At 43.3% G+C, this 26,836-nt stretch overlaps 1 protein-coding gene across 8 annotated transcripts; it reads right to left on the bottom strand.

Moving 5' to 3' along the window:
• Positions 1-25,287, bottom strand: sh3tc2 (SH3 domain and tetratricopeptide repeats 2). 8 transcript variants are annotated; one of them, XM_020045838.3, is made up of 26 exons: positions 25,014-25,287; positions 21,397-21,574; positions 19,767-19,865; positions 17,266-17,394; positions 16,711-16,838; positions 16,186-16,291; positions 15,549-15,692; positions 13,570-13,768; positions 13,388-13,461; positions 12,542-12,737; positions 12,000-12,136; positions 11,627-11,677; positions 10,712-11,022; positions 10,171-10,365; positions 9,813-10,039; positions 9,627-9,701; positions 9,214-9,445; positions 8,715-9,041; positions 7,115-7,335; positions 6,829-6,995; positions 6,400-6,577; positions 3,035-3,185; positions 2,505-2,627; positions 2,178-2,328; positions 1,857-2,053; positions 1-1,543 (listed from the first exon to the last, which is right to left on the bottom strand). In XM_020045838.3, exons 2-26 carry the CDS (start codon positions 21,419-21,421, stop codon positions 143-145), a joined length of 5,244 nt encoding a protein of 1,747 aa, XP_019901397.2. In that variant the 5' UTR covers positions 21,422-21,574; positions 25,014-25,287; the 3' UTR covers positions 1-142. The 8 variants fall into 8 exon arrangements, with proteins under 8 accessions (XP_019901397.2, XP_034147573.1, XP_034147574.1 ...); XM_034291682.1 differs by lacking the exons at positions 21,397-21,574; positions 25,014-25,287 and adding an exon at positions 21,575-24,944 and having other exon boundaries at positions 1-991; positions 1,040-1,543; XM_034291683.1 differs by lacking the exons at positions 21,397-21,574; positions 25,014-25,287 and adding an exon at positions 21,575-24,943 and having other exon boundaries at positions 1-943; positions 1,040-1,543.
• Between the last annotated feature and the right edge of the window lie 1,549 nt (positions 25,288-26,836).

Genomic DNA, 26,836 nt, shown 5'->3' with positions numbered 1-26,836 from the left:
ATCAAGCCGTACATCATTTTAATTCAGTTACAAAAACAACATATTTACACAAATATTTTAGAAACATTAAAACCCTCTGTAATATACAGAGTATTTAATTTGTGTACATACATCAAAATTATATTAATAATAAGAACACTTGTTACTGGACACATTCAATATGTCTGACATCTTTGTCTGAGGGAGTGTCTTTTGGAGTGGTGCTACCTTCATGGAGTGCATCTGTGAGTGTATGGACAGAACAGTTATCTTCATCTCTGTCTGTATCTGTGGCTGAATGAATTCTCTCCATCTTTATACTCTGAGAACCATCAGCATCTGGGGGAAGTGTTTCTGTGCCTCTCTCTGTAGTTGGGTTGTCTTTGGGGATTGTGTCTGTGTAAGTGAAGTCTGTAGGGACGTCTTTGTGAGGAGATTCTGCATCTGTGTCAGTGTCTTTGGGACTTGTGTCCGTGTCTGTTTGGCTGGTGTCTGCCGGGCTGTCTTTGTAGGGTGTGTCTGTGTCTGTGAGCGTTGAGTGTCTGTGCTTGGTGACTGTGTCTGTAGGTAAGGCCTCTGTGTTGTTAGGGTCACAGGGCATTCCTGTCCTGCCAATGTGATCTAGATGCTCCCTTATTGCCCAGTCTAACACAGTGGGTGTTGTTGAGTGGACCTTTTCGGCAGGTTCAACATCTGCTTGACAAGGGTTTGTTTCATGACTGTGGGTGTCCTGGTCTGGGTGACTGTCCTCTTTGAGGATATTGTCCATATTTAATTGTCTAGTGCTTGAGTCTTGTTTGAACACTACAGTTGAATCTGCTTCATGGAGATCAGTGTTTGGGTAGCAGCTATCCAGACAGTTAGTATCTTTGGACTTAGCTTCTGCATGGTTAGAGGCATCACAACCAGTCTCTGCCTCTTCCCTCTCCTCTGCATGGTTAGAGGCATCACAACCAGTCTCTGCCTCCCCCCTCTCCTCTGCATGGTTAGAGGCATCACAACCAGTCTCTGCCTCTTCCCTCTCCTCTGCATGGTTAGAGGCATCACAACCAGTCTCTGCCTCTCCCCTCTCTGTGTCTCCCTGTCCCGTTCGTTGTTCTGTCTCCCTCCCCTTCACGCCCTCTAGCCCGGCATGCTCCAGCTCCACCCTCAGGTGCTCTGTACAGTCCATGTCTTTAGCTCCATTGTAGCTAGTGTCTTCAGACTCAAAACATCCAGTCTCTGGCTCTGTACGTTCCTTCTTCATGTGTGGGTCTCTGGTTCCAAGGTCTAGATCACAAGGCTGCGTCCCCTGCACCATCTCCTGTCTTTCCTCCATCTCTCCTCCCCGCTCTGTGTGTCCGTCTACTCCCATTCCCTCCTCTTTTTCTCCCAGCCCAGACAGTTCCCTCCTCAGGCTTCGTGCGCTGTCCTGGTAGGCCTGGCAGAGGAGTGGGTCTGGCATGTGGTTGGCATGGATCTCTGCCAGCTTCATGTAGACCACATAAAGGGCCTGCGGGTTGGCACAGTCTTCCAGGGCTGCAGCCAGAGCCAACTGAAAGTAACCCACCGCATCATAAGCGTCCTGGGCATATGAGAAGAAGAGCAGAGGGGGTGGAGTCGGAGGAGAGCAAATAACTACATTAATAATGAATTTGTTTATCTTCCATATGACTGTTGAATGTGTTTTCATCTGAGCAGCAGTATGTGATACACATGATTTTTCTGTAATCCAGAACTCCTTGAAAAGTGTTACTGAGTGAACAGTCCTGGCTTAATTCATAAAACAAATCGAATTTTTGCTAGCGGGGGATTTGGCCTTTTACTAGCTTTGCGGAGACATCTGGTCCCTACATGTACATAGACCTGGATCTCATACAAATCCCAATGAAGCCTACCTTTAGTTTGTGTAGAGTCAGGTCCCCCAGCCTGCAGTAGACCTTAGTGTAGTATCTAGCCTCCAGGGGGTGCTGTTGCACTGCAGGGCTGAGGAACAGAGCCTTGAGATAGTGGTGCTCAGCCATCTCATATTGTTCCAGGCTGTGGTAAACTGTAGCCAGGCGGTGGTACGCCACCCACTCATTCACACGCACACCTGGGGAACAGCAACCACACAGCCAGTTATCTGCCAGCGATGGCGTCAAGCAATATAGCTAGTCCCTATAGCCAGAAGCAAAATGGTTGCTGGTTCAAATCCCGATGTCTCTTCCCTCCCTCACCTGTCTTGCTGCTGACCTCTACAGCCAGTAAGGCATACTGCAGGGCCTCGTCATGTTCTTCCTGGCTCATCAACAGCTCAGTCAGTTTGCTCAGCAGTCTGAACTCGGAGGGAACGTCACGGATGCTCCGAGCAAACGGAAGACTGCCGTCCTGGGAGAGCAGAAGTCTGGCGTTATGACACATACTCGCTGGTGGTTTTCCCAGGTTAAGACGGTTATCCATTAGTCCTTAAATCCATTCACTCAGCAACCGACCCACCCATCTGTTTGTCCATTCATCCATCCAAATTCCATCCTTCCACCATGTAAATATCCCCTCAGGCTCACCCTGAAGAAGGGCAGTGACGCCAGCCTGTTCCTGTGGCCTTTGAAGAAGACGTCTCCTGCCTCCTCGTAGATACTCATGGCGAAGCGAGGGTCGTTCATCCTCAGGGCCGTCTTCACAGCCGCCTGTCAATCATTTCCAGTCCATTAATCGTCAGTACATCACCTCAAGAGAACATTATTGGTTGGGTATGTGAGTGCCTTCTGAAGATGTCTATCACTCTGGTTGCTAAAGAGGTTGTCTGGGATGTTTGCATTTAACAAATGTATTTTTTTTTTACCTCCCAAAAAAATCACATTTACCAGCAATTCCAAGTTTGAAAGTGAGTAGTTTTAATGATAATTTCATCACAAATTAGCACACAGTATTACACAATTTTTGGGGACCCTTTTTGACTTGACAGTACAACTTTTACAGAACAGTGGCCAAAAATCGCATACTTACTTATTTTTTTTCTTCTTCCCCTTAAATATCACTGCCTTTTAACTGTTTCTTTGCCTTAAGTCTGTCCCCTTGTCCTTCCTGGTCTTACCTGTAGGTACATGTCTGCCAGTTCATCTTCGTAAATGAGGTAGTAGATGCGTCCCACCTGAAGCCAGGTCTCTGACTCCTCCTCTCTCTTCCCAAGGTCGATGGAGATACGCAAACTCTGCTTGCTGTAATCCAGAGACTTCCTTGAAGACCTGATCAGTACAACGGAGACAATATCAATATTAGTCAATATTAGGACCAAAATGGTGTCAAGGAAGACATTGTGTCTGAAATCCAAAGCATACCCAAAACCTGAAGCTTACCAAAAATAACAGTTTGGAACATAATTGAAAAGAAGGTAAGCGCTGCTGAATTGGGTTTAACTGACTTAACTGGCCAAGGAAGAGCATAACAAGAAAAGACATTCCTACAGATCACTTACACTCCTCAGGAGGTAGATATAGATGTGTAATCCACAACCATCCACACAACTACAGAGGCTACGCTGCAAAGTGTAAAAACGCATAGGTTCAAATAGGTTCATAGCATACCAGCAGAACTGGGTGTCACAATATATGATGAAAAGGGTCTTATCGCTTGGGTATGTATGGCTGACACTGGAACTTGCTCACTTTGATGTAACTGCTGACAGTTACAGCTGGAAAATGAATTCTGAAGTGTACAAAAATCTTGGCTGCTGAAGTACAAGCAAATGCCTTGAAACTCATTGGAGTGTGCTTTATCAAACAGCAATACAATGATCCCATACATACTGCAAAAAGTGGACAGTTTGTGACTGGCCGAGTTAAATCTCCAAATTAACATTCAATTGAAAATAAGATTTGAGACAAAACAACAAGTACAGTACAGGCCTGGCAAATTATCAACAGAGAAGGTACCCAGCTTCTGGTGTGATCAATGCGTCACAGACTTATGTCAGTTATTTCACGCAAAACAATATGTGACCAAGTACTGAACATAAAGGCTTAAGTTAGACATTAAATAATTCTGTCCTGGTACTTTAGGTAACCTGAAATTGGCCTTTATAAATTGTATTTTTCAGTATTAAATGAGAGTTTGACAGATGAGAAGACCACAAAAGAGAAAGAAAGAAACTTATAATTTAGTATTGACGGAGATTGAGAGCAACACAGAAGAGGACTGGTCACCCCTCTGAGCCTGGGTCCTCTCTAGGTTTCTTCCTAAAATTCAACCTTCTTAGGGAGTTTTTCCTAGCCACTGAAATTCAACACTATTGTTGTTTGCTCCTTGGGGTTTAAGGCCGGGTGTCTCTTTAAAGCACTTTGTGACAACTGCTGTTGTAAAAAGGGCTTTATAAATAAATTTGATGGCAGCCAACATACAAATATGTTGGCTGCCAAAGTACGAGTAAATGGCTCTAAATTATTTGGAGCTCACTCCCTTCATCATCTATCAACATGGGAAAGTTCAGTGAGTACACAAATTAAATGGGAAAACATTTTGTTAATGCTTTCATTAAATAAATAAGAGGAGGACAATTGTATTTGTAATGGCGAAGCAAAGTAGCCAAATGATATAAACAAAAATAATTAAACAATGAATAAAAAAATATATTATTTTAAGTGACACATTTTTATTAAATATTTTTTTACAAAATACTTTTCAAAAGGATGTTATGATATTTCATAATAATACATTGTATTTCCCCATGGCTTTTTCCCCCCATCATAAGCATTTCATAATATCATGGCCTATTTCATGATTTAATGGCATTCTTCATAATATCATGGCCTATTTCATGATTTAATGGCATTCTTCATAAAATCATGGCCTTTTCATAATTTCATGGCCTATTTCATAATTTCACGGTCTTTTTTATTATATCACATAGTTTTTCATGATCACAAGGGATATGCAGAATTTACGCTTTAGGATAGCAAATTAGCAAGTTCATGTGAAGAATGTTACAGCAAAATCACTATGATTACACGTCCTAGTAAATGACAATAGAAATACTCAAACTAATGAAAATACAGGTAGTCACTGCCGTTGGTGTCATAAGGCTTAAACTTCCCGGGCTTTAGCCTGGGTTCTTTTTGGAATAGCCCCGGGTCATTTGATCATAGTTCCCTCCAAAAATAAGATTACATTATCTCAGCTGGAATGGAGTGGCTGACGCAGCCAGGTGTATAGTGCTTCAGTTGCCTTCATATTGGCTACACTAATGTGCAGTGCTGAAGAAACAGGAGCAAAAGACACTGACTCATCCAGATGGTGAACACCAATAACACTGTATAATGTAATTGTACCCCAGGGGCATTAACTAGCTAAATGGCATGTTATTGGCTCACTAATTGAAATAATTCCTTTTTTGACACAGTTTTGAACATGTGTTGCCAGGTAGACAACATCATTTTTAAATTTGCTTGCTGGCAGAGAAATATATTGCCAACATGAGCTTTATCCCTTGTAGCCATGACTCGCGAAGGTAAAAGGTCTGGCCAATCAAAAGACCACCCACTTGCACTGATTGACTTTTCCCTCGTGATCATGAAGTACGACATTAAGGAAATGAAATAGACCATGAACTTGTGAAATCGGCCATGAAATCGGCCATGAAAGGTCATAATTTGATGAAAAAATCTATTTGGAAACACACTGTATTATTAGGAAATATCCTACCATTATTTTAAAAAGTGGCATTGTATAAAAATATTGATTTATATGTTTACTTATAACACCAACAACTATTTTCAGTATTGAGGGAGAGACAGAGCCAGAGGTTGATACAGACGGGGTTAATCTTCTCAGTGTTGAGGGAGAGGTAGAGAGGGTTAATCTTCTCAGTGTTGAGGGAGAGGTAGAGAGGGTTAATCTTCTCAGTGTTGAGGGAGAGGTAGAGAGGGTTAATCTTCTCAGTGTTGAGGGAGAGGTAGAGAGGGTTAATCTTCTCAGTGTTGAGGGAGAGGTAGAGAGGGTTAATCTTCTCAGTGTTGAGGGAGAGGTAGAGAGGGTTAGTCTTACTTCTCAGTGTTGAGGGAGAGGTAGAGAGGGTTAGTCTTACTTCTCAGTGTTGAGGGAGAGGTAGAGAGGGTTAATCTTCTCAGTGTTGAGGGAGAGGTAGAGAGGGTTAATCTTCTCAGTGTTGAGGGAGAGGTAGAGAGGGTTAATCTTCTCAGTGTTGAGGGAGAGGTAGAGAGGGTTAGTCTTCTCAGTGTTGAGGGAGAGGTAGAGAGGGTTAATCTTCTTAGTGTTGAGGGAGAGGTAGAGAGGGTTAGTCTTACTTCTCAGTGTTGAGGGAGAGGTAGAGAGGGTTAGTCTTACTTCTCAGTGTTGAGGGAGAGGTAGAGAGGGTTAGTCTTACTTCTCAGTGTTGAGGGAGAGGTAGAGAGGGTTAGTCTTACTTCTCAGTGTTGAGGGAGAGGTAGAGAGGGTTAGTCTTACTTCTCAGTGTTGAGGGAGAGGTAGAGGCTGCTGAGGATCTCCAGATACTCTCCCTCTAGTCTCTTGTCCTTCAGGTCCCTGGACACAGACACACAGTGCTCATAGTACAGGATACTTTGTCCATACAGCAGTTTGTCAGCATAGTGACGACTCAGGACCTTGGCTACTACCATCTGACCTGGACAGAGAGAAACAGAGAGAAATAAAGATAGAGGGGGAGTGAGAGGACACAGGCATGTTCAGACATGTTTAGTTTGCTTTCAGTACTCAAAGTTGTTGTATTTAATATGAACTAGCATTAAGACAGGCTTTGGTTTCTGATTAGGATCGGGGCTATGATTGGTTTGGACAATAACACCAACTTCACAGATTTTTGTGTTAGGATTATGTTTTGGTTTAGGTTAGGATTTGTTTTCGACAGTTTCTCACTGTGTAGGTTCCTGGCATGAAGGGAGATGAGGAGGCCCATTTCATAACACAGCCTGACATCCTGGCTCCTCCCCCTGTCCTTGTAGCTCCGCCCCAGCCACAGGTAGGTCTGGACGTGCTCCTCGTCGACGGGACTCTCCCATATCTCCAGGAACAGCCTCAGAGACCTGAAGGACAAACACCCAATAATGAATCCCAAATATCACACACACATTTTCATGTGCACACAAAGGCCAACAAACACACACACACACACACACACACACACACAAAGTTGATAACCCACCTAATCAGGAAGCGTTCTGCCAATGCGGATGCCCCCACGTCCAGCACCAAGCACCCTAGGTTGGCCAGGGCCAGGGCCTGGTTCCTCTGGTTGCCACTCTCTCTGGAGATGGTGAGGGCGTGGTGGAGTTGGCAGCAGGCCTCAGATACATGATTTTGCCGCCGCAAGCACAGTGCAAGCAGGTTGTGGATCACTCCCCTCTGGGTTGGGCTGTCGGTTCCCTTCAGGGAGGGAGATGTTGGTGGGTTGGCTATAGAGAGCAGGTCTGAAACCAAATCCTGGCCACGCTAGACACCCCATTACCCAGCACCAATGTGTGGTTACCCTTATAAAGAGGTGTAATGTGTAGTTACCACTAGAGACAGCTGTACTGTGTAGTTACCACTGGAGACAGCTCTACTCTGTAGTTACCGCTAGAGACAGCTGTAGTGTGGAGTTACCGCTAGAGACAGCTGTAATGTGTAGTTACCGCTAGAGACAGCTGTAATGTGTAGTTACCACTAGAGACAGCTGTACTGTGTAGTTACCACTAGAGACAGCTGTACTGTGTAGTTACCACTGGAGACAGCTCTACTCTGTAGTTACCGCTAGAGACAGCTGTAATGTGTAGTTACCACTAGAGACAGCTGTAGGGTGTAGTTACCACTAGCGACAGCTGTAGTGTGTAGTTACCACTAGAGACAGCTGTACTGTGTAGTTACCACTAGAGACAGCTGTACTGTGTAGTTACCACTAGAGACAGCTGTAGTGTGTAGTTACCACTAGAGACAGCTGTAGTGTGTAGTTACCAGTAGAGACAGCTGTAGTGTGTAGTTACCACTAGCGACAGCTGTAGTGTGTAGTTACCACTAGGGACAGCTGTACTATGTAGTTACCGCTAGAGACAGCTGTACTGTGTAGTTACCGCTAGAGACAGCTGTACTGTGTAGTTACCGCTAGAGACAGCTGTACTGTGTAGTTACCACTAGAGACAGCTGTAGTGTGTAGTTACCACTAGAGACAGCTGTACTGTGTAGTTACCGCTAGAGACAGCTGTACTGTGTAGTTACCGCTAGAGACAGCTGTACTGTGTAGTTACCGCTAGAGACAGCTGTACTGTGTAGTTACCGCTAGAGACAGCTGTACTATGTAGTTACCGCTAGAGACAGCTGTACTGTGTAGTTACCACTAGAGACAGCTGTACTATGTAGTTACCGCTAGAGACAGCTGTACTGTGTAGTTACCACTAGAGACAGCTGTACTGTGTAGTTACCACTAGAGACAGCTGTAGTGTGTAGTTACCACTAGAGACAGCTGTAGTGTGTAGTTACCACTAGAGACAGCTGTAGTGTGTAGTTACCACTAGAGACAGCTGTAGTGTGTAGTTACCACTAGAGACAGCTGTAGTGTGTAGTTACCAGTAGAGACAGCTGTAGTGTGTAGTTACCACTAGAGACAGCTGTAGTGTGTAGTTACCACTAGAGACAGCTGTAGTGTGTAGTTACCACTAGAGACAGCTGTACTGTGTAGTTACCACTAGAGACAGCTGTACTGTGTAGTTACCACTAGATACAGCTGTACTGTGTAGTTACCACTAGAGACAGATGTACTGTGTAGTTACCTGTAGTGATTGTAGCAGTGGCTGCAGAGTGGCCAGTGCTCTCTCAGGCTGACCAAGCAGGACCAGCAACCACCCCAGCATTACCGAAGCCTCAAACCCCTCCTCCTTGTTGATGCCTCCTCCAGTTTCCACAGCCTGTTGAGCACAGGGCAGGGCCTTGTCCAACGCCCCGTGTTGCTGATAGACACAGGCCAGACCCAGGCACAGGTCCCTCTGAGTCCTCAGGTCCTCTTCGCGCTCAGCAATGGCCAGAGCCTGCTTGAGGTACACCACAATCTGAGCCGGGAGCAGAAAGGTCCCCTCCCTCCACCGAGGGTTCAGACGCTCCTAGGGAACATTTGTAGATGTATTATTCATGTAGTTGAGGACCAAGAAGGAGAATTGTTCTTCTGGGTTTTTCTGTGTTGTATTTCATTCTCATATTTGCCACTGGCTAGTTTCACAAACTCTTCAAAGGGTTTGTAAACTGAAATGCAAAGTTGGAAAGCAACTAGCCTACCGAGTTTTTCCTGAAAAGTTCAACCCGCTGGAAGGCTTCTTGTAAGGAGTGGTCCTGTCCTGAGTCCAGACTGAGTGATGCCAGGGCCAGGAAGGGCATGTATTTGCGGTGGTAGAGTCTGGACAGGAGCCAGTTGAGGTCAAGGGGGGCAATTGGGCGACCTTCCTCAGCTGACAGGCTAATGGTGAGGAATTGTAGTCGCTCCACAAATGGCAGGGCGTCCTCAGTCTTTCTGTAAGGAGAATAATGTGATTTAGAACACACTTTTCATTGTACGGCAATCACAAAAAAGGTCTAATATGCACATTAAAAAGAATGAGATCACAAGTACTGTGCTGTGAAGAGAGTAATGTGATAGGGTGCTGGTCAAAAGTAGAGCACTATTAGAGGACAGGGGGGCCTTTTGGACCAACCTGAGGAGGAGGAAGAGACTAGCTGTGAGGTAGCAGGTCCGGGCCTCTAAATGTTTGTCCCCTGCCACAACGGACCTAAATTCTCGTGAAATCATTGTTCGGTTAACACATTGTATCACTCTGAAAAGACAACAAACCGTTCAGTGAAAAAAAGAAAAGGAAAAAGGGAGGGAAAAGTGTTCAGACCTCCGTAACACCAGCTTCAGCAGCTCAAACTCATCCAGGGAGGTGAAGTCGTGGCTGGGCAGGCAGAGGAGCAGCGCGCAGGCTTTCTCCAGGGTCAAGGGCAGCTTGTCGGCCATCTTCTGTTTGAGGTAGACAGACGTCAGGTTGGTGTAGAGGGCAATGAGGAATGGTAGGTCAGAGAAAGCGTCCACAGAGACTCCCAATGCTTCCTCATAGTACACACGGGCCTGGGAGGAGGGGAGGCAAGAATCTGGCCTTATTTCAACACATCATCAGTATTCACTGCAAATAATCGACAATTGTCTGTCCATAATGCTTACATGCATGTTTGTGTGTGTAGTCCAGTGGTCCTTCCTACCTGGGAGTACTTGAGCTTTTTGGCACAGAGTCTGCCAAGTAGAAAGCATGCCCGGCGGTGTGCCCAGGCCATGCCCATTCTCTTGGCCCCCTCTCTGACACTCTCCAGGTGGCCTGGTAACTCGTCCTCACTCTGCCCGGCAAAGGTCTGCCACAGGAAAGAGTGGTGTTGGTCATACAGGGGCAAAAAGTCCTCCTGTTGGAACAAAAGAAAATAGAACACAAGTAAATACATTAGAACACTAGTGAATTGAATAGTAGATGAGCAAATAAAATGGAACCCATGTAAATAAATTAGAATGTTAGAATAATACAATTGTAAATAAGCAAATAAAGCAGAACAGAAGTGAATAAATTAGAACACTTGTGAATACAATAATAAATAAGGAAATAAAATAAGTGAAGAAAATGGAATTAACAATCAACAGAAGTTGAATGAATTGCTTAATGAGTCAACACACTAATGGGTCTACCATACGTAAACACCTAATTCCAAACCCCCACATGATGATATAAAACATAACAGCCATGTGAACTTTGACCTGGAAGTGAGGTGTGTTGAGCAGGGTCAGGGTGGGGTCAAAGACCTCAGACTCTTCCACCTCCCAGCTGCCCTCCTCGGGGAAAGGGGGTGGATCTTCCTGGAACTCATCCATCTCTCTGAAGGTGTCATCCAGACTGAAGGACAGTAGCTCCCCTTCTCCACCACGCCCCAAAGCATTCTGGGATGCAAAAAAGGAGAGGCGGGGGGAGGAGCGGGAGAGGGATGGGCGGGGAGAGGAGTGGTATGGAGGTGTTGTATCGCTCTTCTCAGAGATGATGGACTGGCGGGCACTGACCGGAGGCTTGTGCTCTGACAGGAGGAGAGATGAACACTGAATGTTTAGATACACTGTATTTTTTATTTTGTCAAATTCCTGGTGGTGATCTATGGCGTCACACCAGTCTCAAAACTCAAGCGCATGCACTTGTCACTTCGCGAATCGAGAGAGCAGAAACACAAGCCGCACGTGTAGAGGATCAAACTCGCGGGCATGCCGGTACCACTTAGAGAAGAAAAAATTCAGTCGAGAGAGCAGAAAGCAGAATTTCTATAAGTTCACCTGCGCCTTCTTGAAACATGAGCTTTGAGACTGATGTGACTCCATAGTGATCAATGTTCAGGTAAACATCACACGAAATTCAGCCGTAAGACAAAATCTAGTACCAGTTTGTTTACACTGCAAGTCATATATATTGTCCATGTGAAATTGTATAATGCAATAACCTTTCTGTTTTCTACCCTTTAAACACAGCAATAGTATAAATTATGTTGTTATATTTTTAGTACAGTCCGTTTTTTATGGGCTTTGACTAGGACTAACAAGGGAACATTCAGCTGAGGCTTTGTAGCCAATTTCCAACTAATATAACTAAAATATCTTATAACCATTATTATTAGATATAATATGACTAACCTTGTTTTGGTTGGTTTCTGATATATGTGAAATCAGATTCATCCAGTCTATCTGTAGGGAAACAAGACAGATATATTTAACTACTCCTTCACAGTTAAAACAGAAAACAATTTAGATCATAACTGCATTAGAAGGGCCGGACATGACCTGATAAGGTAATTTAGTAAATGCTTTTAGGTCTTTGCAGTAAACCAGATTAAGCCGTGCCTCTGCTGGAGACACACAACTCCGGTGCTGTAAGCACAACGATTCCACTAAATGAGTGTGTAAGGTTTTCATAAACACTATATTGTTGTTGTCAACTGATGGCATTGAAATGAGCCGGTACAGGAAGATGTCAACCTGGTGAAGAATTCGAGGGGTCCTACCCTACCTAGCCTGTAGACAGTACTGATGTCAGAGGAGAACAGTCTCTCCAGTAGGCCGCTGTCGCTGGGTTCAGAACTGCAGGGGTTAACCTGAGACAGAGATGCACGCTCCTCCTTACTGAGAAACACCAGCTGTCCATCTCTTTGGGGGTGTGGACGAGACGACAGAGAGCGAAGAAAGGGAGAAGACAAAGAAGGCATTATCACACACATGACTCTGATTTTAGACTCTCCCAGCACTCAACCACCCTGTCTCTCCACCCCTCTGTACGTCTACCCAATCCCGTCATCTCGTCCCCCCCGTACAGCTACATCTTCCACCCCCCCACCCCTGCCAGGCTCTTCTGTTGACAACAGATAAACAAAGTCATTTGAATGAGTATGCATCAGGCGCCGTCCCCTGTCCTGGCACGAACCGCTTCCTAGAAGACGGAGCATGTTTGAAATGGAAACATGTTTTGAATGTAAACAGCTGGATCGGACATCGACGCGTTCACGAGGACATATCACTATGGGAGCTGTATCTGAGTGATGACGTATGGCTCACAGTGGTTCAGCATTGAGTGGTTTGACGTGGGCCTTGTGTACGAAGCCAGTGTGTCCTGTAGAGGAGTGAGTTCCTATGAACAGGACCAGACCACGAAGCAGTACGCCGCGTATCTCCACCACGTCGCCCAGACTCAGCTGGAGCTCCTCCTGGCCCTCAGGATGGTAGTCCACTATAGCTTCACAGGAACCCGTTACTGCAGGAGGGTAGGAGAAAGGAGACATTTAGGTTCACACGGGAACGTATTTCAAGCTACTGTACATCTCAAGAATTGCGTTCCCTGGGAACTATTGTAAAAACCGAGATTACGTTCTATGCCAACATATCTAGTGCCGTTACGTCGGTCAAGAACGTTATATATCAGTCCACATTTCGAATGGCCACATGCGGCGCTCTCCATACAGGTTTTCGTATTGTATTATTCTTTTAAAAAGAATTGATTTGGCTTGAGTGGGGATGTTGAGGGGGGATGGTCTACATAAATTGCCATATTTGGATAGGTGACATCCTACAAAACTGTTGGATTATTACCATACACATCAATGTCTTTTTCCTTGACCGACGTATTGGCAACTAGATATGTTGGCATAGAACGTAATTGCGGTTTTTACAATAGTTCCCAGGGAACATAATACTTGAGATATAGGGTACATTTCAAGGAAATGTCTTGCAATTACATTGTGTTTATAACTAATGTCAAAGTACAAGAATAGGAATAGAATAGTCTAAGTGCCCTCACTTAGACTGATCGAACTGCTCACTCTCTTTCTGAAGGGAAACCTCAGGTGTATGTAAATGAGATGTTATACTTGAGTTTGTATTGTGCCTGTTTGAGTGTGCCTTCACCTATAGGGTGCTCAAACTGTCCTGGCTCCGGAGGGGAACCTCCTGCACAACCAGGGTACTTCCTCAAGAACCACCTACACAGGCGGGAAACAAAATCATCACCATCCCCTTCGGTGTGGATCACAAACCGTTCTAAGTGGCCTGGCACAGGGTGGCCCATGTGGCCTGGTTGAGAATCTTACTGGTAGAATGGGTAAGGCAGTGGCTGCATAGTGTTGACAGGGACCAATCCATGTTGCCCGCTGGAGAGGAGGGTGCCCTCCCAGTTACTTTCCTGCCCCGTGTCTTTGACCATCAGCAGGTCGTCACGTCTGAAACACAGCTCGTCCTCCTCATCACTGTACTCTCCACTGTTCACCAGCGCTTTGGCAAAGAACAAACCTGGGGAGACAGGACAGACGTACTGACGAGGAGGAGTGAGTACAGACAAATGTGTTGCAGGAAAATGTCCTTAACCGGGTGTGGTACAAGGTCATAGACAGTGGAACTAACAAACAGATTTAGTGGGAATATGAGAAGGTTTGAATTCACGTATAAAAACATGATTGATATTATTTTTCATTTAAAGCAAACATTTCTTCTCTGATGGAAAAACCCAAGACATAGTATTGTGGATAGCTCTCCCGATGTCACTGATGGGAGGAGTTAATGCCATTAAAATGGTTTTCATCCCACTGTAACTTTACCTTTTCATATAGCTTCATGGAGGGATTTTAGATTTTGGATTTGAAATGTTGTCATGGTTCCATGTAATTTTTTAAGCACGTGGGACTAATGGTTAAGGACTAAGGTTAGGGACTAATGGTTCGGGACTAAGGTTAGGGAAAAAATTTTAGGGACTAATGGTTTGGGACTAATGGTTAGGCACTAATGGTTAGGGACTAATTGTTAGGGACTAAGGTTAGGGACTAATGGTTTGGGACTAATGGTTAGGGACTAAGGTTAGGGACTAATGGTTAGAGACTAATGGTTAGGGACTAATGGTTAGGGACAAAGGTTAGGGACTAATGGTTAGGGACTAATGGTTAGGGACTAATCGTTAGGGATTAAGGTTACAGAAAAATGGTTTGGGACTAATGGTTAGGGACTAAGGTTACGGAAAAATGGTTAGGGACTAAGGTTAGGGACTAATTGTTAGGGACAAATTTTTAGGGACTAATGGTTAGGGACTAATGGTTAGGGACTAATGGTTAAGGACTAATAGTTTGGGACTAATGGTTAGGGACTAAGGTTACGGAAAAATGGTTAGGGACTAAGGTTAGGGACTAATGGTTAAGGACTAATGGTTTGGGACTAATGGTTAGGGACTAAGGTTACGGAAAAATGGTTAGAGACTAAGGTTAGGGACTAATGGTTAGGGACAAATGGTTTGAAGTTTCTCTGCAGACTTTGAGGAAGAAACTTGCTGAAGGAAGGAGACATAGTAGTATGGAGGAGTTAAGTAGCTGTCTGCACTGTGCTGAAAGGATCTAGAAAGATGAGAAAGAGCAGTATGGTTCAGCTAAGTAGCTGTAAAGAGACTCCTGTTCAAAATATTGGCATTTATCCTCTATTGTCTTAGCGATTGATGCAGCAACACATCGCCCAAAAGACAAGAGCCTCAACGCCAAGGCTCAATAGAATGCTTTGAGATTATTTCTAATCATAGGTAAACAGTTTTAAGTGATATTTTCTATATGAATCTCCTTTACCAGCTATTGATTTCTTTTCAGGCACTAGGGAGAGGAGAACATCCTCTTAGAGCATTATGCCTACACAGACAATGGAGAATGGAAATGCAGTGTAGGTCGATAGTGCTCTAAATTACATTGACTTAATGGGGCACATGATGCGTAATAAAACATCAATCCTCTGGCATGGAGCCCCTGTAGTTGTTCTGTTTTGATGCTTTATTTAGTCATTGGGCATTTCAGAACATTTGATCAGCTTCATTTCATTTCTAGACATCCGAAACATCTTTTTATGAAATTCAAGGAAAGTTCAGTGGTTAAATTATATGGTAAGATGGATTTCTATGCTGCTGCTTGCATCTACATACTACTGTATCATACTCTGAGAAGTTTGTACTGGAGGCTTGTGAGATTTTTAGAACAGGCTGCTCACAGGCTGCTCATAAAATGTAACCGTCTTTTCATAAAGGGATTATAAGGCAGCTCCTTACCCTCCTGCAGAAGAAGTCCCAGGTACAGCGTAGCCAGGTGTTCCTCATCTACAGTCACAGTAATCTCCAGGTCCTTCAGCAGCTCAATGTCCAGCCAGAATGACTGGTCACAAAGGAAGTTCTCTAAGCACCGAGCCACGTACCCTGGACAAACAAATGTGACAGGTGTTCAAGACATGCGATTTTTATATATATATATATATAATTATATGAAATATAATTTAAAAAATAACACCCTCAAATGGTTGAAACTATTTTATGTAAGCTGTTGGAATTCAATAAATTAATAAAAATGAATTTAATTTCAGGCTGTTTGTGTGGGTTGGTATTTTTGGCCATGTGTGTAATGTCAAAAGGGTGATTTAATTAAATACAATCCCTGTTCAACTGGGAAACGAAATGGGTTCTAGACCATCTTATCAACCAACCATGTCTTGGCACCAAAAACAATATGATTGATTTCCTAATGCCCAGATAATCTGAGCATTTCAAGGGCTAAAAGAGGCTCATGGAAATACATGGTTAAAATTAGTTTAGAGTTATATTCAAAATATAAAAACACAGTGGCTTGTTAGAAAATGTGATGATTTTAAAATCCAATGACAAATATTGCATGGGGACTGTAAAGTAAACTTACCAAGAGCCAGGTAGGTAGAGAACTTCCATATCTCCTCCACAGTCTTGAAGGTGATGACGAAGCTGTCCTTCTCCGCGTGGACAGACAGCAGACGAGCAGACAGGTCCTGAGAGGATCAGATGGATATGCAGAAGCTCAAATTCTATTTTGATCAGCCCATATTCTGGTGAGATCAGCCCATATTCTGGTGAGATCAGCCCACATTCTGGTGAGATCAGCCCACATTCTGTTGAGGTCAGCCCACATTATGTTGAGGTCAGCCCACATTCTGGTGAGATCAGCCCAGTCGAAGACAGTTCATAAACTAGTATGTGACATAGAAAATGACTTTAAAGGTTTAATGGATTACTGTTTAGATTAAAACATTTAAGGATCCATCGATTAGAATATCCTAGAGATGATATTCATACAGAGATCGCCACCAAAACCGATGTTTTGTCATTTCGGTAAAAATAATTACTGGAGCATACTGGATCCCTATGGCTTGTACTCAGTTCATTCTGTGATCCCTGACCTCTGACTGACCTTGAAGAGCTGAATGACGTCCTGGCTGTTGCTCTCGACCACCCTTAATCTGGTTCGCAGTGCCTCCTGTAGCTCACAGTCAGGTATTACACCTGACCGCCGCCGACCTCTGAACACCAGCACCACATCTACAGCAAACACACACACACTGCAGATTGAAGTATGCCTCTAAATCACCAGTTAGCCCATTGACTGATAGTGGGTTGTGTCGTGTAGGCAAAAACACATTCAGAAGTTTAACTGTTTAGGAGGAACTTTAAACAGCAGGTAAGTGAATGAATCAGCAATCAGCAATGCTAAGTGAACTCACATTACGCATGACAAGCTGAGTGGCTCTCTGTAAGGCTGCAGCAAATTTAGAGCCCAGAGTGCCCCACTTTAAAGTAGGGCACTGTTGTGTTACAGGGAATAGGACGCCATTTGGGATACAGATTAATTAACTCATAGTTACTGTTAGTAGACTTTTAGTGGCTCATGGCAACAGCTCCCTATGGTGTGTGAAAACATAATGCCAAACAGAGTGCCATTTGGGACACAACTACGAGCTGAAAGTACCTGAAGAGAACCTCTCTCCAACAGCCAATGACACAGTACTCCCACTGGCGAATGCCTCCTTCTTCCAGTAACTGTTAGGCTCCCCATCCCCAGACTCCACCCCCAGCTCTTCCTCCTCCCCCTCAGCCCCTGGAGAAGACAATCCAAATGTTATTGTACATCAAACCATTGGAAATACAACACATTTAGGAGCAAACAGCAATAGGGTGTGACCAGTACAAGGGAAAATTCACAATTCATTTACATAAAAATTCTAAAATCTACTAAGCAATGCAGCTGATGTTGAATATCATTAGTGATTAGAACCTTAATAGTCTCACTGACTTTCTCTCTCTCTCTGTCTCTGACACACACACACACACACACACACACACACACACACACAGGGAGGCGTAGCTGGGCTGCTTCCCTTGTTGTTGTCCCATTGTACAAAGAGGATGTCCCCAACCCTTCCTCAATCTGGGACTGGCTGCTTGACCAAATCCTCCTGTTCACATTCGCACAATTATGTTCTTTAGACTACAACCTTAAACATTTAATATTATTTAATGGATCTCTACTGTACAACATCTTAAGTTTTAGACACCAAAATATATTTTGAAAGTAATTCAGTGCAGAATGTAGTGAGGAGGAACAGCATTTTGATAGAAGAAGACACTCTGGGTCAAAATGCAAAACAAATTGCTTTAAACTGTATTACTGATCACCATCATACCAAGTCACTTAGTGCCTAAAGACAGAAATAGAAGAGATTTCTGAGTATAGAGGAACCATATCTTAAAGAGCTCTACAGCTCCCATCCAAAAAAGAATCCTGTAAAAGTTGTATCAACAAATAGGGCCTACTGAATAAGCTATAAGGGATAGTTCATACAAAATTCATATTTTTCTCAAAGCCCACTTGACAAACGATATTCCTGAATACACAGAGTTATTTTTTCAAACAATCCATTATTCAGCTCTGTCTGTCTCAGTCTGTAATCAGCTGCACTGCAAGCAGAAAACTACTCTAAAACACTCCAAACTAAGAAAAGTGGTGTTGTTTACCTCAAAGAACGTGACAATGTTGTATTCCTCAAAATCAAGTTCTAATTTTCGTGATATACTTCTAATTTCAAAATAATCTTTACTGGTCAGTTTTGTTCACAGTTGTATCAATCCAGAGACAATTTGTGCTTTGTTTATTATAACATAGCAATCAGAAGTATTACATACGATCTGTCTTGTCTACGAGTTGAACTGGGTAACTTGATGGAATTGCATTCGCCTTTAGTCGTATTCTAAGTGAACGTGGGCCACAATGCTCTGTAAAATGTTTGGCGAAAACTCGTTGGCGAAGTTGCTCCATTGGTTCACCCACAATACGACTTGGGAGAAGCAGAGGTATTGTCCCAATTGCAGAGCGGGTTGAATTACATTTCAAACCAAAAGCCTGTGATCAGGCAGAAGTTGATCCAAAGGAAAATGCATCGAATAACACAGCGTCATCCTGCACAATGAAATTCTTGTGACATGGCACACGACATATATGTAGTGAGAATTAAGAAATATATAAAGCAAAAATAGCAATCACAGATAAGGATAAGCTAAATCGTAAACACGGAAGGCATGCTAGGATGAAAGAACTTTAGAAAGCTATCACAAACTCTTGAACAGGCTTAGTATTCCGGTGATTGGGAGCTGGGAGGAGCACTGCGTTCGTTGTGATTGGGATCTGGTGAATCTGGAGGCTATATATTCCAGGTGAAGCAACCTATATTCACATAGCTTGTTGAGGTTAAAGTCCACGCCCACCCCAATGACATCACTGCCAAAGAAAAGAAGCTGTATATGGAGGCTATAGGAAATAGTTCACTAGTGCTAGTTTGAATTCAGCCAATTCCACCGGCTGTTTCGTCAGTGTACCATTTAAAAACATTTATGCTGCAGATTACTGAGTGTAGTTTGAAGTGTTTTTGAGTAATTTTCCGCTTGCAATGCAGCTTTGCAATAAAGGTACGAAGCGTTTCCATTCATGAATTTGGACAATGCCAATAACGCTATTGACACACTGGGACAGAGCTGAATGATGGATTGCTCAAATAAATGGCTGTATGTGTACACAGGAATATTGTTTGGTTAGTGGACTTCGAGCAAAATGTACATTTTGGACAAACTATCCCTTTAACAACCTTCTGGATACTCTTGGAGTGACTTATGAAGGCCACCGATGAAAACAAAAGACATGTCAATTTAGATCAGAGTTTCTTCTTTCCTGTCCTAAGGCTCAATTCCAATTGTTTGAATGGGAATAAGTCAACAGAATTCCAGATATGCATGTGATGGACACCGGGCATCCTGCAAAACAACACATTCAGCTGGAAGTTCGGTACTTGCAAGAGATGTGACAAAAGTATTCCATCTGCTTGTCATTCTCACAGAAGATTTGCCATGGCAACGGCATTGATTAGCCAATGGGAATTGAGCCCTGGTCAGCCTTTAAGCCTTTTATAGAACCGTTACCTGTAGTTAGGATATCATTTCCTGGAAAGTGCTCATTGGTTCCCGTTAGTGTGTAAGGGGGTTCTCTCCATAATGCATCCAGCTCAGCAGGGGAGATGTCTGGGTGGGTGGAAGAAGATTAGTGTGACACACAGGTAGTGTTATATGGACACGCCTGGTGAACAAGGTAACGATGCGCGGAGTCGAGCGGAGGGAAATGGATTCGGTTCAGTCAGTTGATTCCATTCCGAACTAGCAAGTTAATGCTGACCCACTGTCATCCACACAGCAACACTAGTTATAACTAGGGGGATTTTTTTTTTTGTACTTTTAATGGGTAAAGGGAAAATGACTGGGTCACCATCTGGATGTCATTATGAAAATTAGCTAACGCAACGCCTTTGGTCTCACAAATGGGCGCATTGCATCATTCATACCGCAGACTGAACCAAATCCATTGGTTTCCATTCAACTGTCAGCTGCTCTACATGCATTATCAATTTGGATACCGGTGGTGTCCACAAATGGCTACTTGTGAGTCATTAGTACGGCTGGGAGGTGGGAAGGCAATTAGTGTGACACACACATCAGTAAATGTCTGGAGGGGGTGGTGGGCAGACGCAAACATCTTCAAGGGCTGCATGTCAATAGCCTACAGTCAGGGCCGGCTCCAGGCATAAGCGACATAAGCGGTCGCTTAGGGCCCCCGACCGCTATGGGGGCCTCTGACTGCTAGGGAGCCGCGACCGATAGGCGAGAGTGGGGCCCCAAAATGTATTTTGCTTAAGGCGTCCAAAAAGATAGAGCCGGCACTGCCAATAGATGATACCTCTCCCCATATCCTCATCAAAACTCAAATAATGAGGAAGGACACATGCTGAGATCAATGTGATTCAAGGAAAGAAAAGCTATTAGCTGTAGGTCCTCCCAGCATACCCGGGGACATCCACGGGACAACAACCTCATGACGTTCCAAGGATGTCCAAACAATGTATTGTCTTAACAACACCAACAGCTAACAGCTAATCTAAGGGATGACAGGGGATGAGCGACAGGACACAAAGACCCGTAGTCAACACATCAGCACTGACTGACATCGACTGCCAACAAGCCCACATGAGTGTTGAACGTTTCAGCATGAGGCAACAGCTCATCAAGACAAGAGAACACTCAGACAGGAAGCTCTGTTTCTCAAATGGCACACTCTTCCCTATGTAGAACACTGCTTTTTGTTAGAACTTGACTGAAACTAGTGCACCGTAGGATAGGTTACTATTTTGACCTCAGCAAGCTCTCTGACAGAGGAAAGGGCAAACAAACGTTAAGCCTTTGTGTATTGTACACAAAACGATGGATTTGATCTGTCCTTTGTAATGCAACTGAAAGTCAATGTCCAATTTGTCCTCATGCTTTTTGACAGCGCTAGGGCTACACAACTTAGCACAAGAACAACCACAGACAAAACACCACAAATCTCTTTCAATGAGACTGGTTAAACTGAGCAGAGCATAAAGACAATACACAATGGTCCGCTGATGCACTAGGCTGCACTGAGACACAGAGCACAAGCAACACATGACAGTGGGACTGAGAGGAGTGCCTAAGCCACACATTGACCGAGCTACACACCATGCCATGTGCTATACTATACCTTCATGGGATAGCCTGGTACCCATTATCGTGTAGAAATACCTACAGCGGCAGTATTTGTCTGAAAGTGAGAGCCACAGCTCCCTGTCTTCTCATCTCAGCAAGCTACTTGTCTCAGCTGTCCCGGGGCTGTGGACCGGCCTAGCGAGGTACTGACGGCTGGGTGGAGAGGAACCCACCTGGGAATAGAGGGCAGCGTTTGAGGAGTGCAGCGGAGCGGGAGGACGACGAGGCCTGGAGAGGACGGCAGCAGCAGCAGCACCACGCCATGCGCACCGGCGGCTTACGGACTCCCAGAGATCAATTTTGCTATTGGACACAGCTCTCACTGGGCTTTTAGACCGGCCGACTGTCCGGCTCTGCCTTTCCCACTCAGTCTCAGAGGCTGCTCTGGTAGTCAATCTCTGTTTCTCTGATCCCTCTCTCTCCCTCTCTCTCCCTCTCCTATGTAGGATGTCCGATGTGTCGCGTTTGATCACGCTCTCGCTCTAGTCCTCGAGATATACCTCTGTAGAGCTTCCTGTATCTCTCACCCCTCGATCCTCTCCCTCGGTCTCTCTCACTCTGGAAATCCATCCCTACCTCTCTCTCCCCTTCCCTCTTCACTGCCACCCACACCTCTCCCTCTCTCCCTCTCTCTCTCTCTCTCTCTCTCACAGCTGCCCAGTCTGTGAAAACACAAAGCACTCTCTTCTGATGGCATGTGTGTGTGGGCTTGTTCGGTGTGTGTGTGTGTTTGTGTGAGGGAGAGACAGAACCCTCTGTCTCTGCTGCTGAGTCTGAGTGGTGCTCAGACACTGTAAGGGAATGCCATGTGGGAACAGCAGGATCCAAGGTTGCTGTGGGTGGGGGATATTGGCCACAGGTCATGGATCGGCTGACCCTTCTTCAAATGTAATTTTCACCCCACGATGGATGTGAACCCCACATCACTGATAGGTGTGATGCAGCTGCAGCGTAACAGGGCGGAAAAAATATATTTTGGCGATGTTAATGTCTTTTTTGAGGGATGTGTAAATGAAAAAAACGGTTTCAAAAAACCTGTTCAGTTTTAAAATACCCGCAGTTGAGCATTCCGGGGACATTTTCATTTGACACAAATTGAGTAAAAGACAGTATCACAAACATTTTATGTCATTAGTAAAATGTTACTAACTTTGAGTTCAACTTACTAGTAATATTTGAGTTCAAAATGTTTTAGGTCTGTTTACAGGGTGGTCGTAAATACATTTGATGGGTTTTCACTCATCCTACATGATTCAAGTTAATAAATCAGATGTTGCTTGGGATTAAATTGCAAGCAGTGAAATCCTATTGATAAAAGAAACACTTTTGTGTGAATCCCACGTAACATGTTTTCGTAAAACTGACCACCTTTTCCCATTTCTTTCAGTAGAAGTTAAGGATAGGTAGGGAATAACTAATCAAATCACCCAGAAACGAATGCATTATACAACACCAAGCCAATCCCCCCTGCTCTCTGTGTCATCCATTTGTTTTCCTGCTAAATTAGGAAATAAAACAGAAAAACCCCAACACTGGTCACTTAATCTAGAGGCATCTATGGCTGAGTCTTAAAATGCACCCTGTTTCTTCTGTAGTGCGATAATACTACCACCCAAATGAGCTGTTAGTCACAAGAAGTACACTGTGTAGGGAATACCATGCCATTTGGGCCACAGACTCGTCCCTAATTGAATCAGTGACAGTCTTGTGAGGGAGACAGCTGTAAACAGCCTTTTGCATGTCAGAGCATATCATCAGGCTCCAATAAGACAAACGACCCCTTGTTTCAACACAATGACGGACACATTCCAGCCACATTTAATAAAGCAGTCTTAAATAACATAATTTCCCCTTAGTGTATTGCTGGCTGGAGCCAAATGGCACAGGGTTAGATATTACATTGCAGTACCTTTGACCATAGCATAAAACTTACCCTATTTCTGATATAATTGCAGTTGCAACAATCTTCTGCAGTACCTACGGCTGAAACTATATTAAAAAACTGTATTTTATTCAATTGCACACACACTTCAGCTTGTTGTCTTTCAGCTGCACAATAAATCCACAAACGAACCCACAGTAAGCTGAACTACAACAAGTTGTGTAAATGTACAAAATATGTTGGCTAAACAAATATGACCATTTGTTTGTATAAATAGAGCTTTGATTTTGTGTATTATTTTCATTCAGTACATGTGACATTGATATAAATAACCTTTTACTCTTTACTGAGATTGCTATTTCAGTAAATAAGTATACTCATCAGCCATCCATCCCAAGCCCAGTAATCCTTTTTATTCAGCTTGGCTAAATTCCAATAGGAATTACATGTCACTTTGCAAACTAGCACTGAGTTTGTTTCAAGATACTATCTTAAGTCAAACAGCTGCAATTGAATTGTGTGGTTGCTCTACAAAATGTGTAGTTGAGGTTTATTCAATGTAATTTTACAGCAGCCAACCCGAAACACAATTCTCATTTTGTTGAGTTAGCAAGAAATTTTAATGTGTTCAAGACTGAGATAGGGAGATAGCATTTAACAGTCTCCTACTCTAAACCTGAAAAGAACTACTTCCACATGTTATGCAGATGAAAAAATGCAGTATATCCAAATCTGATTTGAGTAACTACTTTGTGGTCCTGATACAATGAACACATACATTATTAATTGATTTGTCTGATAGACATCATTCCTTAGCAGAGAAGCATGCACAGAACAGGTAATATCATCTTTCTGTTGTAGAACTTAGTAATACTTTCTGGTTGATGTGCTGATATTGAGCTGTTAAGAAAGTGTCACTGTGAATGTTTTTAATAAGGAAACACTGCTCCTAGGAACAGCAAACTCCTAAAGAGTTAATTGATGTCTATATTGAGCGGTGTGGAAGATGTATACCTTTTAACAGACAGAACAGCACATTCATCTTTAGATAGCTAGATGACACTACCAAATATTTCAGTCATAGTTAATCCTTGATATAAGCATCAATAACCCACTAAGATATTAGCTATATACAATGTCATTGTTATGGAACTGTTGGTGCCAAAATGAGGCTGGTGAGCATTTAAACCTAACCTAGAAAGCTGTACTGAGTTGAACAGTGTCTGTTGGTTCCTATGGGCTGTGGCGGTGGGTTATGGATGAATGGAATGGATGTCAGTCAGGGACAGGGGTAACATGATATAGACAGGGGGCTAATTTTAGCCTAACCCACTGACACAACACACCCCTCTTCATCTGTGACTGAACTACTACTGGCAGAAACAGCTCTTTTATTGCGGCCCTCTGTGTCTTGATAGGATAAGAGCATGAATGAAAAAGATAGAAAAAAAGAGAGAGAAATAGATATGAGAGGGAGAAAGGAATGAGGGTGTGTGAGAGCAGGAGGGAAAGTTCAGCTGACTGTGGTTTCCATAGTGAGGCATGTCACAGTTCTCCCTCTTCAAAAGAGACGCAATGTTAACTTGGAGTGAAAGTATGCGGGACAGACAGAGTGAGAGACAGTGAGAAAGAGAGTAGGACAATCGCAACATAAGAACTCAAACAAATACTGTCAGTGAATAGGCACTCAGAAACAGACAGACAGATTAGACAGCTAGACTGTGTTTTACCTTTTTCGTGCTGGCTGGTGTCTCCTGTCACTTCATTCCTCATGAGGGAAGTGGTGGTAGAGTGACACTACAGAACAGAACAGCAGTCACGATGCGTGTGTTTTCTCTACCCAGCAAGTGAAACATCCACCTTCGGCCGACTAAAACACCCAGTCATTCTGCCCCCGTCTCTGTGTTTGGAAAGAGCCACTATCAGTAGTGATTGGTGGCGTGAGAAAGAGTGTCCGCGACAGTGTGGTTTGTAGACTGTGAGAGAGAATGTGTGAGAAGATACTGTGACAGAGGCAGCATGACAACTGAGGAAGTACTGAAACTCCTCCCCTAACTTAATCGGGAAAGGGACAAAAATCTGACATCAACTCTCTCTCTCCCTCACTATTTCCACTCTCTTTCTTTCTTTGTCTCGCCGTATATCTCTGTGTCTCTCGCTTTCTAAAATACAGTTTTACTCCTTGGTGTTACTCTTGATAATTAATAATACGTTACAAGTGAATAGCTGCAATACAGGTTTTTGCAATACCTATAATTACATTCATAGGTTGTTTCTGGGAAACAATATGCTCAACATGATTACCCTATGTTCCTCTCCTAGTTGCCATGACTAGATATAAAGATGGTTACAGTCAACAACATGCACAGACATTTCCTGATTCCTGCTATAGATCCAACCATTCAGGTTTGACAAGTTAGCCAAATAAAATGCTTGACAACAGAAAGAATTCGAGCTCTGTTCAGCCAGTCAGCTGTCTAATGGTTACTTGTTACCATAAGGAAAACAGGCCACATTCCAAAGGTGATCTCACACATGCCATATCTCTATTTTCCTCCCTTACTATCTCTCTCACACCCGCGATTGCACAAGCATACACATTAACATACAAGCAAGACTAATTAAACTAACAACCTTAAAATCCTAACTCTAATTCTAACCCCAAACCTAACCTTATTCTAAACCTCTAAAATCGAATCATAAATTCTAACTTCACAAAAACACATGACTGTCTGCCCAGCAGATCTTACCTCTTATTCTTCAAGCCTTTTATTCTTATAACCTTGTAGAGTGCTGGATCATATGAGGCACTGACCTTTTACAATTTCTGTGTTCTCTCTGAAGACAGGTTACTAACAGTTCTCTTTTTTATATGTTCCTGTGTGTGTGTTGTATATGTGAGTGTGATCTATTGATTGATTTTATTTGACCGTAAAATATGTGTCTGTGTGTTTCTCTGTTTTTCACTGCTCATGTGGTTAAATATAAACTGGATTGTGGATATCCCAGATTTCAGTGAGCCATGACAAAGTCACCCTGAGACAGAGTGATTGCCAGAACATGTGACCACTGAATTGGCTTCACAAGCCAGATTGTATGTGTGAATGTATGGGTGTGTGTGTGTTTGTGTGTGTGTGTGTTTTTGAAGGTTGTCCATAAATGTCTTAAGGGTAACTTGTTGATATATACCGGCCTTCACCACTTAAATTGAGGCGTTTTTACTTTAACTCTTCAAAAGTGAAAACCTAATATTATGAATTGATTAATTTGACATATTCATTCTGAATAGTTAACTTGAAGCGTGGGTAGCATTTAACATAACCAGATGCATTTGGATTTGCAGTAGTCTTAAAATCGTAAGTCCCAAACTTCCCAATGGGAAATTATACCCCAATTTGGTATTTGTAATAAATGCTATTATTAAATAAATTACTTTATGCAAAATGTACACTAAAAGTTTGTAAACCTAAGCGCTCATGACTGTCTGTTAGAAACTTTCTGGCAGTTTCTGCATAGTGGCTAACTTTAGCCATCTCAAGATAGTTACTATTGA

This window comes from Esox lucius, chromosome 4 (assembly GCF_011004845.1).
Source record: "Esox lucius isolate fEsoLuc1 chromosome 4, fEsoLuc1.pri, whole genome shotgun sequence".
Lineage (NCBI taxonomy): Eukaryota > Metazoa > Chordata > Actinopteri > Esociformes > Esocidae > Esox > Esox lucius.
This window is presented reverse-complemented; position numbering and strand designations above follow the sequence as displayed.

Excerpts from the sequence above, each read along its gene's own strand:
- sh3tc2 (XM_020045835.3), bottom strand. The coding sequence starts at position 21,665 with ATGGCGTGGTGCTGCTGCTGCTGCCGTCCTCTCCAGGCCTCGTCGTCC. Across the intron at positions 10,040-10,170 it reads AAAAGCTCAAGTACTCCCAG|GCCCGTGTGTACTATGAGGA; the intron begins GTAGGAAGGACC and ends CCCTCCTCCCAG. Across the intron at positions 2,628-3,034 it reads TGGCAGACATGTACCTACAG|GCGGCTGTGAAGACGGCCCT; the intron begins GTAAGACCAGGA and ends AATGATTGACAG.